We start from the raw sequence: 16,551 nt of genomic DNA, 5'->3' as shown, positions 1-16,551 counted from the left end.
GCATCCATGAACTATAAAGTACCAAGTAATCTCATCATATAATAAACTAAATCTGAAACAATATATGATAATCTCAAAATAATGTTACTAATAATCATCAACATAAAACTAGCCCTAAAAGAGTTCGACAATGATAACAAAAATGGGACCTAGGGGCAGGCACTACATCCACCCCCCCTAGAATTAGGCTTACTCCTAGAAGCCTACATGAATGATAATACTGAAGAACTCACTGTGCAAGTCCCATTGAACCCTTTCCCCCTGTAGGGGAATATGATTCCACTGATGACACTACAACACACTTAGAGCAATATGATTCTGGTTTAATGATAAACCGAAAACCATATTGATCCAACATTCATTCTTTTAACAAATAATGAAATAGATCCCCTAATACATTCTAAACCAGAGCAACATAATGCTCGCAAAGGCATACTACCTCAAAGCATAGATAAAAGATACATGTTTTGCAACTAGAATAAGTTTCAATTTTCAGTTTTGCCCATGTTTAGGTTTTCAGTATAACTTCAATTTTGAAACCTAAGTGCTGAAATATGAAAAATATGCAAGTAACAGTTTAAGTCATGTTTCAACTCACCTAGTTTCAAGTTTCAGTTTGAAAGAGATACACATGATAGTTCAAAGTTTTTGTTTTGTTCAACTAGTTAACACTAGTGGCATTCCAATGTACCCAGAGCTCCCAATGTTGAAACTCAAGCTCTGATACCAATTGTAACACCTCGCAAAGGGATCCAAATTTAAACTTATAACTTTCATCTCCAAATTTAATTCTTTTATTAATTAAATAAAATAAATATTAAAATATCATATTAATTTTCCATTAAATTAAACTATTAATTAAATCTTTTAATTAGGCTTAATTAATAGAAAATACACTAAAGACTCATAAAGTAAAATACGAAAACCCATCATAGCAAAACACATACAAAATCAAACCAAGGGTTAATATCACGAATTACGCCATCTGACGCATTCGGAGGGTACTCGACTCAGATACTTGGACAAATGGCTTAAAGGGTTGGGATTTGGACTCAAGAATTTATCTCCCCTCTCCTACCATTGAGATAATGCGATAGGGTACGCTCATCTTGGCAATTTAGGGAAGTCGATACTCGGTACCTGCAACCTGCATAAAATCCATGCATGTACAAGCACAATATATACTAAGCTAAACAGAGAATGGCAGGAAGTGGTGCATCGTGTAGATCACAACTAGCAGGTGACTACGACTCCCTTCCTTAACCACATCAGAAACGCCATACAGAAAGAAAACAAACACGCACACCATACACATGCAAGTATGGGGTAAGTATCCATAAAAAAACACACACAGAATAAAGCATCTATCTAATCATCATCAATAATTGAAATCACTTGAATAATCATCATGCATACATGAACTATAAAGTACCAAGTAATCTCATCATATAATAAACTAAATCTGAAACAATATATGATAATCTCAAAATAGTGTTACTAATAATCATCAACATAAAACTAGCCCTAAAAGAGTTCGACAATGATAACAAAAATGCGACCTAGGAGCAGGCACTACAAAGGTTGCAATCAAAATGTCAATGATAAAATCTAATCACATGGATCTTAAAAACAATTTCATGGAATCACTCAACATGAAAACCCTGTAGGAAATACAAATAGTTTTCATGGAATCTCTCAACATGACACTAAGAGAGCAATTTACTCATTGTTTAATATTGATAATCATGGAATCACTCAACATGACAGATTTGTAAGACTCACAACTAAGCCTTTAATCACAAACTCTCTCAACATGAACTGTAATGGAATCTGTCAACTTGACATCCAACTACCATCATGGAATCTCTCAATGTGATGACATTATGGACTCTCTCAACATGATGTTCACTATCGCGTAGTGAAAGAGTTATCATAGCTGATTCGTACAATCTCATTTATTCACACAAGAATAGAAACAAAACAAGAAAGTTCCATTTAAGTCTCAAATTTTACAAATATCACAAGCATCACAAGCATATATGAGAATGAAAGGGATTCCATAAGCACTCCCTCTGAAGCTAAAACATCACCCTCTTAATCATTGCTGTTCCTGTTGCATCCTGCAACGAAGATGGATTAGTAAACCAATCTATCATATGAGGAGATGAGTACTGAAAAGAAAATTTTCTTACCAGCCATATAAATAGTTGACTCAAAATAACCACCAAATTGAAATCATCACTTTCTTATTTGATAGTCTATATGATATGTTAATCTGAGAAAGACTTTCACCCACTATAATTATCATTCTAATTGAATGGCAAGGAGAACATAATCCTTGAACTACGACATTGGATCATTAGCCTGGAACACAATCAATATCGCATCATTTATTGGAGCAGATCATTAACAACGTCCTTTCGCAAAGAGGCCCTTTCATCCTATCAAATGATGAAAGCAACATCTGGAATTTAGAAATTCTCTAGCTTCTAGGCCAAGAAATGTTATTTTAACCGTAAAGGGAAAGCAAGAAAACACCATGACCATTGAAATTCCTGTTTGTATGAAAGATTTTTAAATCTTTACTACCACAAGCCTGAAACAATTACTCAGCCAATGCTCTTAGCTCAAAATATTGAATGTTAGTTCAACGATAATGGCACATTTATGACTGATAAAAAAAATTCATGCCTTCTTCCATTAAACACGATATGATCATAAGCTAAAATCTCAAGACTAGCACGAAGATACATAAAATTTACAAAAAACCTGTGCATACCAAAGAAAGCCTAAGGACAAAGGCTCAAAGCAAGGAGAAGTGACTACAGTTACTTAAATTGCCATATTGAATTTCTGCTGTTTGATTGGTCACATCAGGTATGCAAGAACCGACAGTTGCACCACACGCTATTTTTGAACTACAAGGAGGCAAGGTAGTTATCGAAACATTTCAATCACCAATGAATTCATTCATTGATGATTCCATTCACTAATCTGATGGGAGAAGGACACTAAATGACATGCTTAGTTACATATGCCATGTCCACAGAAGAATTTTTTGTGCACTTGATGTAGGTGAAGGAGAGAACTAGAACAATTGCTAAGGTGACTTCTCTTGGTTTCCCAAAGCTCAATCCACTTCCTCAAACGAGCTCAAAAGATTCTTAACAAAAATAATGAAACAACAAACGATATCAAAGGGAGACCCCTGAGGATATAAAAGGGTGGGAGAAAAGACACCATAGAACAATATCAAAAACAGGCAACTACGGTGCAAAACTGCTCATAGAAAGATCACAACAAATCCATAAAAGATAGAAGCCATAACCGATCTGACAAACACCCTCGAACACAAGAAATCGAATGAAAAACCCACTACACTTGGAGAAAGAGTGAGTCGTTATAGGAAGAGAGGAACTTAGAATTTGATGGTAAATAGATCAAATACAACTTCAACCGAGCGTAGAGATTTTCTAGCAGAGAGATGAAGAAAATCAGGGAAAATGCTCACGGTGATGACGCATTGATCGAATGGGACAAGGCTTCATTGCTGACAAAGAAGAGAAACATAAAAAGACTACAAGAATTGCGGTGAAGACTAGCATAAGAACATCCAGAACATCCACTTCCCTTAGAGGCGATGGAGACTTAGACAAATAAGACAAAGATCCCTCTATAGGCGGTAATAGAGAGACTGAAACTACTCATGAATTGAAGAGAGTGGTGAAGATTTTCAATGCGGGCAAATTGTGCCAGCTCGACACCACTATTCACAAAAACCCTAAAGCATAAACCAAACATTTTGCGATAATCCAAATGATCAAAAGGCAAATAAAACTTAATAAAAATAAATAAACAATGTTTTCGCCTTAATAAATATCCAAAAAATTTTAAACAAGAAAGCTATTATCTACCCATGCAAATGCAAACCCTAAAAATATAACATAATGACAAGTGATGCGAGGGCAGATAATGCAAAACATGCATCTAAAAATACAAAGAGATATGGATACAAATAACGAGAGCCAACGAATAGAATGAACAAGAAAAGCTCTTACAATTGCAATTATCTAACTTGTCTCTTATACCATGTTAAATCTAGAGCCCAAAAATCAATGATGATAAACAACAATAAGAAAAGAGCCAAAACTGACATAATAAACTCCAGAAATGTCCTGGGAAAACCCTTCTAGAATGAAGGGAAAAACCCAGCCGTACAACAAAAAATATTATTTTATTGATCATAAAAGTTCAAGTGTACAATGCCTATTGCTTGATGCGATATATATAACTTAAGGAGAGCCGCTTCACATTCCAATTGAAAGTCTCTCCAACCGCTGAAAACATCACTCTTTATTCCAATTACAATTACAACTCTTTGAATTTCCATGCCTATAACACGTCATTACATTAATATTACAATTAAAACCTAAGTGTCCTTTTTAGTCGAAGGCGACTATAGCGGTAATAACATCCATATTTCCAGAGATAAAAGATCTCTATCGCAGTTACAATCTTGAACAAGTATTACATCTTACCAAGTTAAATTTCTCCTCAAATAGTGTGATCCTAGATTTGAATCCTGCAAGCACAACATAAAAAACGTGTACACATGTCTAATACATATAACCATTATTAGGGTTAGACAATAACACATGAGATTCATAGAATATCTATAGCATTCTTGCAAACACATTAAAGAAGTAGGATAAGTCCGCATGAAGCCATCTTGCATTGAGTCGAAGAGTGGATGGTGCAGGAGCACCTAGGATCTAGGGTCAGGGCTTGAAGCATTTTGGCTTGTAGATGGTTTTAGCCAACCATTGTTTATTGTATGGGGTAAATAGATTAATGCATACAGACAATAGACAAGAACATGTAACACAACAATACTTTTTTTATTATTTGAATATATGCCGAAGAGATTACATAATGTTTATGATCATGATTACAATGATCACGGATGGTGTATATATACTTTCCAAAGAACCTTCCTGAAGGGGTTTGTCGGCTACATAACAAGAACCTTTTCGAAGGGGCTGTCGGCTACACAATATTTACCGATGACATTAACCCTTCGGCTACACAATATTTATTGATGACAGTTGGCTACACAATATTTATTGACGACATCAACCCGTCAGCTACACAATATTTATTGACGACATCATCCCCCCCAAAAAGAAAAGTTGTCTCTAGACAACAACACAACAAAGCTCAAAAACAACTAATTACATTAATGCATAGATACTAGACCGAAGGATGTGTCTCCGACAGTGTAGGTTGACTTCGTCGTAGCTGATACACTTGTTCTGTTCGGACCTTTAGATCAGCTCTGATCTGTGAATTCTCTTCTACTACCTCCTTTAGCATCATGGTGACTTCATGGCATTCAACTTCTTTCTGATCATGTGCTTTCTTTGCTGATTCCTTTTCCTATAGCGCTGCTGCAAGTTGTTGTTCTGCCTCGTGCTTCCCTCGTGCAATTTCCTCGAGTTGTGCTAATAATGTTGTCCGCTCCATTTCCAAAGCAATCTGCTAGGTGGCAAGTTAGTTGACCATCTCCTCCCAAACCTTCTTTGTGGCCTCCCAAGCTTCTTACCCAGCCTCTACCCATTGTCTCTTTGTGAGCACCAACTCTGCCTGGCACTTGCTTCTCTCGGTGATGTCACTGAGGCATGAATGGATATCCTTATCCTTTTCCTCCGCTACTGGTATAGGGCCCTTCATCCGTACCCTTCCTTCTGCTCTTTCTGGTGCTACTGTACTTTGATCCCCTACCTCCGGTGATGTAGGGACCTCGACAACCTCGCTGTTCGACCAAATTGCCTCCAACTGTAGGTCCTCTCTCATGGGAGACTGGATGGAAGGACCTTTGGCAACTGGGGGAAGTAGTCGTCGTCTTAGATATTCACTCGCCTGACTTGTTGAGCTAATTTGTGCGGTTGCTGGCGTTTGGGGTTCTGCTTCCAGCAAGCTCAAATCAGCATCCCGATCCACTGCATCATCCAACAGTGTGTCGGCTATCCTGACTACTGCATCCGTCCCAATCACCTCTAATCGGACTTGCTCTTGTGCCTTTGCCTAACTGTCTCCTCCCTCCGTGGCTGTTGACTCTGCTAAAGGATGTGGCGGTGGCAGACTTAATGCTATTGACTGAGGTGATCCGTGCTCCTGTGGTACGGAGGTCAATTCTCTCCCCTCTTGAACTGCCGACTGAGGTAGTGTTCTCGTAGGTGCGTTCCCCTCCTGAACCACCAGCTGAGGTAGCATTCCCGTAGGTGCATCTGTTGGTGATGCTATCCTCCGACTTCGTGAAGGTTGGGCAGTCGTTGAGTGTAAACCTAATCCTGCTATTACCAGTGATTTGGGGTTTAGGGTGACTGGGATCATCAACACCGGTTGTCTAAACTGCCCAAACCCTAGAATATGAACATTTGCCATAGTGTGCACATGCGGAGCTGAAAATGATGGCGTAGCTGTTACTGGTGCAGCTGTCAACTGCCGTGGAAAGCGAAGTGGGGTTGCTAAAATCACTCCGCCTTCCTCATCATCTTCCTCCTCATCCTGCTCCACCTCCTCTATTTCCTCTAAGTCCTCCTCCTCACAAGATGTATCCTGCCGGCCATTATCTGTGTTTCCAAATTCCTCCATCTCTTGCCGTACCCTCTTTTGGCCAACGCCTTTCTACCCTCCAGGTGTGTCTAAATGCCTCCACTACATTGTTGGAGGCTCGCCGGTTACTCTTGGACTTGGCTGGATTTCCAACTTTTCTTTTGGTATCATCCTCGCAGTTGCCTCCAAGAAGAATCCGATGGCATAGTGCGGCATGTAAAATGTTTTATGCTGCAATGTCATGAATTCATCCATGCGTGTGGCCAATAGAGAAGCCCAGTCACAAACCCTCCCATTCATGAGTCTGTTCATCATACTGACTAGTGGAAAGGAGATGTCTGACACCCTACTGGACCTTGTAAGTCTACTCTATCATGTCCATGAGGCACCTCCAATGGCCTTCTCTGATGTCAGATTTCCGCAACCTTTTTCCCCTCGAAGTGTCGGTAAGGGCATCTTTCTTCTGCTATACGTGATCCCTGCACACTAATTCCACCAGCTTTAATTTTCTCTCCTTGTCCATCTTTCTTGGCTTACTGTCAATTTTCTTTCCTCCTTGTGTCTTTCCTGGTATGCCGAATACCCTGGTAAAGTCAGTTGGCTGGAATGATATCACCACGTCGTATCCCAAGTATGGATTTGAACTTTTACGAGAGTGCTTGTCATATGCCTCAATCATGATTCGCAAGACACCTTCGAAATCTCGGATACAAAAAACTGGCATCCGAATTGCCCACTCTACATGTGCCTTCCCTATGCTTGCTTTGACGAGGTGGTCATCCGGATTTTCATTCCATCATTTCTTGCATTCTAGCCCATTCAACCCTTCGAATGCTACGTTCTGCGGTGTTATCTGTACATCCAACTGGTTCTGCACTTTGGCCCTTTGTTTGCCCTTGTCTTTTCCACCTGGCCATGCTCCAGAAGGCCCTACTTGCATATTTTGACTCATGGCTGAATCGTGATCAAATTTCTTCCTCCAAGCCCTTTTTCCGGCTGATTGCATACCTTTGTCAGATTGCTAAATAAATTACCGTTCAATCAGTTACTTCTCCATACATCTGTCTATTGCAAAAATTCCCCTCTTGACCTCCAACTGTATGGACCCTTGGCCACATACAGAAGCAAGCCTTTATTTGTTTTTGCCTTTCCCTGTATGCCCTACAACTGTGCTCCTTTACTCGCCTACCTTACTGCACCAACTCCAATACAAATCGCTCTTCTAGTCTAGAGTGTTTTGTGTCTGATCTAGGAACACCTACTTAGTGTTTGTGTTGAATTGACGCCTCTCAAAATACCCTTATTCTAAAGCTTTGCTTATTCCCACTCTGCAAGACTCTCTATGCCACGTTCTGGACCTGAAAATGCCAATGCAAAAGCCTAAACTCTATGCGTTAAGGAGTCCGCCAATAGTTTCTCTTGAGATAAGATGCTGCCGCATCAAATTCCACCACTCCTTATTCCTTTCTTCCCAGCCAACGGTGCTTTTGCTCTTCAAGCTTCTTCATAACTAGCTTGGAACAAGCTTACCAGACACTTAGAATAGTAACCATCATACCTGTGCCTTTATAAACTTATTTTGCCTTACCATCGTACGGAGATAACCACGTGCATCCGATCCCTTCTAGCTGTACGTCATACAATGATTACATTCCGTAAGGTACCTAGCATGTGGTAATTTTTCCCTTGCCTTGTGCTTGCCGTATGGTACACCTCCAAGTCTCTTTCTGCAAATTTCCAGCCGTATGGTGTATTCTTCTCTTTTCCGTGTGGGTCAAAGCTCTCTCTTCTCCCACCAATATATATTTTGGTTCAATATCATCTCCGAGGTTCATGGTTTGTATTGTGGCCTCTTCATATTTTGTCGGCTTATCTTCACTGAAAGTATGGGCTGGTGTTTCATCCATCTGTGCTTCTCCTTCCTTTAGTTCACTATATTCTTCCAAGAACTCGTTTCTTCCTTTTTCTTCTTCAACACCCAACATGTTGTAGCTCAGGAAGAGTTTGTAATCTTCCATCTGCCAGTGAAATAGTCCGTTCACCAAATCTAGGTTGTCCTCATTTGACCCTCCTTCCAGTCTCAATACTCCCTCTTCATCAGGTTCCATCCTCTTCTTCCCCTTGTCATCCCCTCCACTGTCGCCTTCGAAATTCGATGACGCTGCCTCCTCGCCTACCATTTGTGTGCAGGTCAATTATGAATCTTCTGCCTCCGTGTTCTATTGATACGGAATTTCGTTTTCAGTCATGTTTTACTTTTGCTTGTACCAACCAACCCCTTCCAAGAATAGCGTTATACCCTCTTCTTTTCAGTGGAATGACCACGAAATCCAATAAAAATGGTTGCGTTCCAATAGTTATTGATTGCGCCATCAAGGTTCCCAACGGTTTGATCCCATGCTGGTTTGCCGTGAGCAACTGGAATGTTGGTGGCCACAACGTAGGTTGTCTTAATTTTTTCCATACATCTTCTGGTAACACATTCATGCCTAACCCTCCATCTACAATTGTGTCTGTCAGAACAGTTCCTAGAATGCCCATCTCGACTACTGCTGGATGCATTCCCGTTTGAGTGCCAGAAGCATTGGGTCTGTTGCTATCGTTCCACTACTGTCCCTTCCTGTTTCCTCCGTCGCTTTCGGAAACGGTGTCATATTCAGAATGGCCATTCGTAACTGGGGCATTGTGGGAAGGTCACTTAATGTGATTGGGACTTCCATTTGCATCACCTGCCTTATTATGTTTTGTTTAGCGCAGTTCCTTGTTGAGGTACCAATAGTGTCCTTCAATTGTGATTTCTCTGCTTGCGTTGCTTTCTCAATTTCTGCCCGTGCTTCTTCCAATCTCTTCTTTTCTTCCATCGGGTCGGGGTACAGTTTTGCTTGTTTACGGGTGATTGCCAAGACTTCTTCATCGTTCGCATCGATGCTAATCAAATTCGCTCCCGATTTCGGGCACTTGGCATCTTTATGATCTCCAGGACTGCACCATCTGCATAACAACTTTGGTGCATTTGTTGATGTATAGTTCCGTGCAAAGTGGCCCCACAAATTGCATGCTCGACATTGAACCATTGGGTGACCGTTCGCATCGTACTGAATTCAACTGCGGCCCCCATTATTATTGTTGGTATTGTTGTTTTGCCCTCTACTATTATTTTTGTATCCACCAGAAGTGGCACCATCATTGTTTGTGTTTCGGTTCCCTCCTGACGTGGAAGCTGCCTGTGTGACGAGCACTTGTTGATGCTCTCTTGTCTTCATATTGAACAGGCATTCCTTTGTGGAATGTCCCATAATTTGGCAGATCTCACAGAACTGGTTCTTCGGACAGGATCCCTTCGTGTGACCTTCTGTCTTGCAGTTTGTGCACCATAGCTCGTTTCCCTTCGTCTCTTTCTGCATATTCTTAAATTCCTTCATCATTTAGAGCATATCCTTCTGAAGAGCTCGGACCTTCTTGCTGCCCTTTTCGTCATCACTGCTATTTTCTTCCAAAGATGCGTCATCTGAGTCGGATGAGCTACTTTTCTTCTTCTTTTTTGTTTTCTGTTCACTTTCTAAGTCCATCGCTCGATTGTATGCTTCGGTGTATGATGATGGCGACACAATCTTCATTTTCTTCCTTAACTTCGGGTGTAGTCCTTCAATGAACCATCTCTTTTGCAGCCCATCTGCCGTCTTACTTTCCATCTTGTTTATTAATTCTTTTAATTTTTTGGCATATACTCAGACTGTTTCATTTTTTCCTTGCTTTGTGTTGTATATTTCTGCTACGATCTCATTGTCGTTGTGCAGTAATTGAAACTCGGTGATAAACTCCTTTTAACTCCCGCCCAATTAGTTAATTTTTGGGGATCGACGTCGGCAAACCAATCAACTGCTACACCCCGTAGAGTTGCTGGAAATTATTGGACCCATTCATCTGTGTTGGTTACGCCATTTGCTGTCCAAATTGTTTCGCATGTCTTACAATGTCTAATTGGATCGACCGTTCCATCACCATCAAACTTTGGCAACTTCTCCTTTGGTCTTGCCATTATTACTTGATTTTGTGTACAGGCATTGTTCAGTACTGCTCTGCCAGCGCTATTCAACACTGCAACACCGGCGCTGTTCTGCACTCCGACACCGACGCTTTGTATCGCGACGGTTTGCACTCCGACATCGACGCTCTGTATCTCGACAGTTTGCACTCCAACACCGACGCTTTGTACTCCAACATCGGCGCTATTTCGGACAGTCGTCTTATCAACAGTTGCGTTCTTTGGTGAAGAAGGATCGTCGTTAAGCGAAGTTGTCCGTTCCGGAAATGTATCGTAGACGAAGAGTTCACTCCACGCTCGTGCTCTTTCGACACTTCGAGCCGTGCGAGTTAATTCCCTTTTGTTTGGATTCTGTTCCTTTGGGGTATACAGGTTCGGAAATTCCTCCCTTGCTTCTTCCACCAAATCCAACCGCTGTCAAGTCTCTTCCAACAATTCCTCAGTGCTTTGGTGTTCGTCGACAATCTGCTGAAACCTCCGTTTGCGCTTGACCTGTTGTGCTAAAATTAAATTTTCTTGTGTGGTGCGTATTCCATCTTTTCCCTTTCTCTTATTTCTATCCTTGTTAAGCTGATTTGGCATTAGTCTTCATTCCTCTGCCCTTGTTCCAGGTCCATTGGGCAACTGCGCCAAATGTTTACCGTATGGGGTAGATAGATTAATGCATATAGGCAATAGACAAGAACATGTAACACAACAGTACTCCTTTTATTATTTGCATATATGCCCAAGAGATTACATAATGCTTATGATCATGATTACAATGATCACGGATGGTGTATATATACTTTCCGAAGAACCTTTATGAAGGGGTCCGTTGGCTACATAACAAGAACCTTCTCGAAGGTGCTGTCGGCTACACAATATTTACCGACGACATTAACCTGTCGGCTACACAATATTTACCGACGACAGTGGGCTACATGACATTTACCGACGACATCAACCCATCGGCTACACAATATTTACCGATGACATCCATCAGTGAATAAGGGCTAAAATATAAAGCCCCAAGGGTGTGATTAGGGGTAGACAGATGGGTGAGTGAATGAAGTGTCTTTAGGTTGCCAATATTGCTTAAAATGGCTTGAATAGGTCAAGATTTGACCAAGAGTTGACCAAAAACTCTAATGTTGGGGAATGGTGTTAGAAGTTAGTTTTGGACCATATGAAACTCATATGTAAGGTTTTTGGACTCATACATGGTCAGAAGGCAAAGTTGTAAAAAGTCGCTCAAGCAATTTTGCATTTTTTTTGCAAAAGTTGCATTTGACAATTTTGACAACTTTTTACCAAATTGAACAAATTTGCATTTTTCAGTTATTGGGTTCATATAAAGGGTTCCCACACATGCACAAACACTATAAAACACCATCACATGCCGAGGAGAAGGGTTGGTGTTCAGATTGTACGAATTGGAGTTGAAGCAATAACACATTTTGAAGCATTTTTAGTTACAATTACCTTGCATGCCCTAACATCCAATGTGAATGGATTGATTGGGCTTTCTTTGTTTCATGGATAGTTAGAGGGTTGAATGTAGGTCTTTCTACATTAATTTAGTTCCTTGAAGTGCTGAGTAGGTAGGTGTTTAGAATTCATTTTGGCATTGTACAGTTCACTATCCAGTTTTGAGTTGTAGTTAGTTTAATGGCTCTTTCTTGAGTTCCATTGGTCAAATCACCATGGCCTTTTGGAATCAAGAAGAGCATTGTGTATATAGTGTACATATACATTTTGGGGGTGCTTAAGAGTTGGTTTGCTATTTTTTCAAGCATGCCCTAGGCAAGTCTGGCATACCTGGCTAGGAGTTACATGCTGAAACCTAAGTTACTGATTCGAATGTGGGTTCTCAAGCGGATTTTGAAAGTGGATACGAGATGCGGATGCGGGAGGAAACGTATATATATATATATATATATATATATATATATATATATATATATATATATATATATATATATATATATATATGTGCAAAGAAATGCAAGAAATATGCAAAAACAAATCATTTGATAGTATGACTATGAATCTATGATACTTAAGAAAAATTTATTTTCTCTCATATTCGAGGCTTCTCCATAATATTTTGTTTTGTTTTTTAATGGTTGGGTGTGAATTTGATATGTGGGTTATATGAATTCAACTGAATGGTCCATTTTTCCTGAAAATCTATGGTCATCACACACAAAGTTGTGTTTAGTTTTTATATGATTAATTTGGTACATCCTCTTGTTTTTGCATGCTTTATTTTATGAAGTTTTGTTGAGAGAAAAGGGTATGCTCAATATGCTTAACTAAGTTTGTTTTTCCTAAAGCTGGTAAGGGACGGGAAAAGCAAAAAAATTTCCTTTATTATCATTTCTTTTGTCTGTGATCCTATTTGTAAGTGGATGTAATCTAGTAATGTTTGACCTTTCCAGTGGTCATGTACCTGGCATGATACTATTTTGTGTATTAGTCTTTTAATGTTTTTTTTCCTTTTCTAGCCGGTGGGCCTGTGGATGCTTCTGGATGCGTCCAAAAGCCTTGTGGATGCTGGCCGGAAGCTAGCCGCAGGCTCTCGAATGCCCTGTGGATGCTGGCCGAAAGCCAACTACAGGCATCCAGGAGCCTGCGGTTGGCTTCCAGCCAGCATCCACAGGGCTTCTGGACGCATCCAACATCCGTCAGCATCGGATGCAACCTAGGCCAGTTCACATGAATTGGTAGCCTAGGCTGAAACAAAGTGAGCAATTGGGTGATTGGGATTGGTTTTTGCTAGTCCAAGAAGTGGAGTTGGAAAACAAGGTGCGGAGGTGCCTTGAACCAATTTTGGTGATTAGGCAAGATCATTTGGTAAGACTTTGAAGTCAATATCTTCTATGCTGCATTTAAACCCTTAAAAATAGGGTATTTATGCTTAAGCCATGTATGGATAGGTTGACAGTCTAAAACCTAAGAAATCTGAAGGGTCTTTGAAAAGGGTATCTGGATCACTAAGCAGTTGGATAGCTTGGTTACAAGTTTTTGGAGTTGTGTGAAAACTTGACAGGAGGCCTAATTGGGGACTCTAGGGCTACTAGGATTTCTAAGAGCAATTTAGATTTCCATGAAGTGGGTTTGTGAGACAAAGTGCAAGATTGCTAGAGAAGCTGATATCAAGCATGTGGAAGACATTTTGAAGGATATTGGGTGCTGCATTGGAGTTTGTGCCTTACCTTGCAGGATAGCAAGAAATTCCTAGTTAGGAGTCTAGGTGAGTTAAGAGTGAAAAGAGTTGGAGTATTAATTGGTGCAATAGATCTTGTAGAAGGGGATAATTGTGAGAGATCCTCTTGGGAATAGGGTCAAGTAGTAACCCTATATGCTTAGGAGAAGCCTTGGAGAGTTTGGGCATTGAGACCTAGACTAGGAGTTTTGGATCTAGTTACATTAGTGGAACTTGGCCCTATTTGCCCTTGTGGTAGGCAACATGGATATCCACTCGGGGTCCCTACGAAGTGGGGTGAGCATATGTATATATTCCTCTTTTACATCTGCATATACTCTCCTTAAAATTCTGATATAAACTCTTCTTACAATCATGCCTTCAACTTTTTTGTAATGATCTTCCCTTTTATCCTCTCATTTGTAGATTTGCAAATGTCAGTCTCATATAAATTCTAATTCTTCCCCACAATTGTGCTGTTTTTCTGTGCTTGTTTAACCATAGGAAATGACTCAATTATTGTTGCCCTCCCAATTTTAGATGATAAACACTTATCATCTCCCTTGAGCACCCTTCCTTCTCAATAATACAGATTGTGTGTATTATATTATTTCATCTTCTAACTAGGGAGCTCAAAACAATATTGAGAGGGCCAAGGAGAAAGTGGAAGCCTCAATTACTTTTGATAGTTGGGTTACTAATGAAATCAATGTCATGAAGGAGACAATTGAAAAATTGGACAAAGGCTTGCAAAAACAGGTTGAGGCTAGAAAAAGGCTAGAGGATGGCATCCCGGGACAAATGCAAGACTTGAAGAAAGTCATTGGGGACAACGATACTAAAGTCCAAGGGCTGGTGCAAAAGCTGATCACTAGTAAAAGGAAGACGGATACAAAGGGCACCAAGCTCAGGGTGGACTTGACATGTGAGGTAAAAGGACATCAGGAGGAAGCTGTGGAAGGTCCTGGTAAAAGAACACGGGGCAAACTTAATGAGAACAAAGTGATTGCAGCACTAAAGAACACGAAGGAGGATCCAGAGGTAGGTGAGATCTAGGCGGTCAAACTTCTTAAGGAGTTGGCTTAGTTCTAGTTCTTTGTTAGTTTTTGTGTTTTATGTTTCTTGTCTATTAGTTGGTTTTTGGTTTTGTGCTGGTCATTGGTTTTTGAATGTTGGAGTTTGTAATGTTTAATCCTTTATCCAACATAGTTTTAATTATGGACTTAAACATCTTTATTGTGTAATTTGATACTTTTGGGTTTCAGGTCCCCGTAAAACTTGCTTTTACCTTAATCCGAAAAGTGTCTCTTACAGTTAATATCATATAATTTATACATAATTATATTTTGATAATAAATATATTGTTAATATAATCATAGTAATTATATTGCCAATTATATGACCCCAATAATTATATTATTTAATATCTAGTTTGCCATTGCTCAGGAAGGGTGAAAGTCGGAAGTTGGTTCATGGAGAATTCTAGTTCCATGTAAATTTACCAAAACTCGACATTAGACTAAGGCATTCACCAAAAAATAGTTTAGCAGAACCTTGGGTGAATTTGCAAAGAATTTGGGCGGCTTTCAAATTGACAAGAGAGCCCAGGAAGAAATTTAGACCGCCGCACAAGCCCGAGAAGACTTCTAGATGAATTTGGCTTCAAGCACCACTTTGGTTGATTTTTCAATAAAGTTTTTTCCCCTTTTTGGTTCCATTCGACCCTCTAAACCTAAAACTAACTTTTCTAGTTCATTTGACTTCAAGCACCACTTTGGTTGATTTTTCAATAAAGTTTTTTCCCCTTTTTGGTTCCATTCGACCCTCCAAACCTAAAACTAACTTTTCATGTAAATTTACCAAAACTCGACATTAGACTAAGACATTCACCAAAAAATAGTTTAGCAGGACCTTGGGTGAATTTGCAAAGAATTTGGGCGACTTTCAAATTGACAAGAGAGCCTAGGAAGAAATTTAGACCGCCGCACAAGCCCGAGAAGACTTCTAGATGAATTTGGCTTCAAGCACCACTTTGGTTGATTTTTCAATAAAGTTTTTTCCCCTTTTTGGTTCCATTCGACCCTCTAAACCTAAAACTAACTTTTCTACATAGCTTTTTTGCCATTTATATGTCATTTGTGCATTTATGAATGAGAAGAAAAACTTCTTGCCTCTATTACTAAACTTCCTTGTTTGGTTGCTAAACTTTATTACAGGCAATTATTGCATGCTCTAAGCTTATTTGTGAGCTATTCCTATGTGGTAGCAAGTGTGGACAACTTCTCAAAGACATTGAAGAGAAAGATTTCAATAAAAGAGGTAGGGTTTTGTTTATTTTGTTTGATTTTAAAAGTTTTTTTCACATTTCTTTTTTTACAAAATGAAATGAACTCTCTAGTTTTATTTTCTTTTTCCATTTTAGTTTTTTTTTTTTTTCTGTGTGTTGTTTGTAGATTCATAGAATGCAAAGTGTTACTAGGACCGAAAAATCTTGCCTCAAAAGAGATAGATGCTCTCCACGATGGAAAATATGTGGAAATGGTTTAACCAATGCCAGGTGGAGGAGGCTTTTTGTGGATTTGTAGCCATTGCAAAGAGGAATTTAGTAGCTCTTATAATAGAGTAAAAGTACATTTTGTGCCTTTATTCCTCAAAAAGGTATTAAATTTTATATAGGGACGTCGAGTTAATAAGGTGCTAC

At 39.6% G+C, this 16,551-nt stretch overlaps 1 protein-coding gene across 4 annotated transcripts in view; it reads left to right on the top strand.

The window, feature by feature from the left end:
- The window catches only part of LOC149543587 (uncharacterized), a 58,609-nt gene that overhangs the window by 6,439 nt on the left and 35,619 nt on the right, over window positions 1-16,551 (top strand). For 2 of the 4 annotated variants that reach the window (XM_089798374.1, XM_089798373.1), the window contains exon 3: window positions 16,067-16,169. The exons of the other annotated variants lie outside the window; for them this stretch is intronic. In XM_089798374.1, coding sequence (XP_089654500.1) covers window positions 16,067-16,169 — 103 coding nt within the window. The remainder of the gene's footprint in view (window positions 1-16,066; window positions 16,170-16,551) is intronic. 4 annotated transcript variants of the gene reach the window in all.

Source organism: Cupressus sempervirens, chromosome 8, assembly GCF_028749045.1.
Source record: "Cupressus sempervirens isolate cs-2001-9-10 chromosome 8, ASM2874904v1, whole genome shotgun sequence".
Taxonomy (NCBI): Eukaryota; Viridiplantae; Streptophyta; class Pinopsida; order Cupressales; family Cupressaceae; genus Cupressus; species Cupressus sempervirens.
Note: the sequence above shows the minus strand (reverse complement) of the source record. Positions and strands in the feature narration are given on the sequence as shown.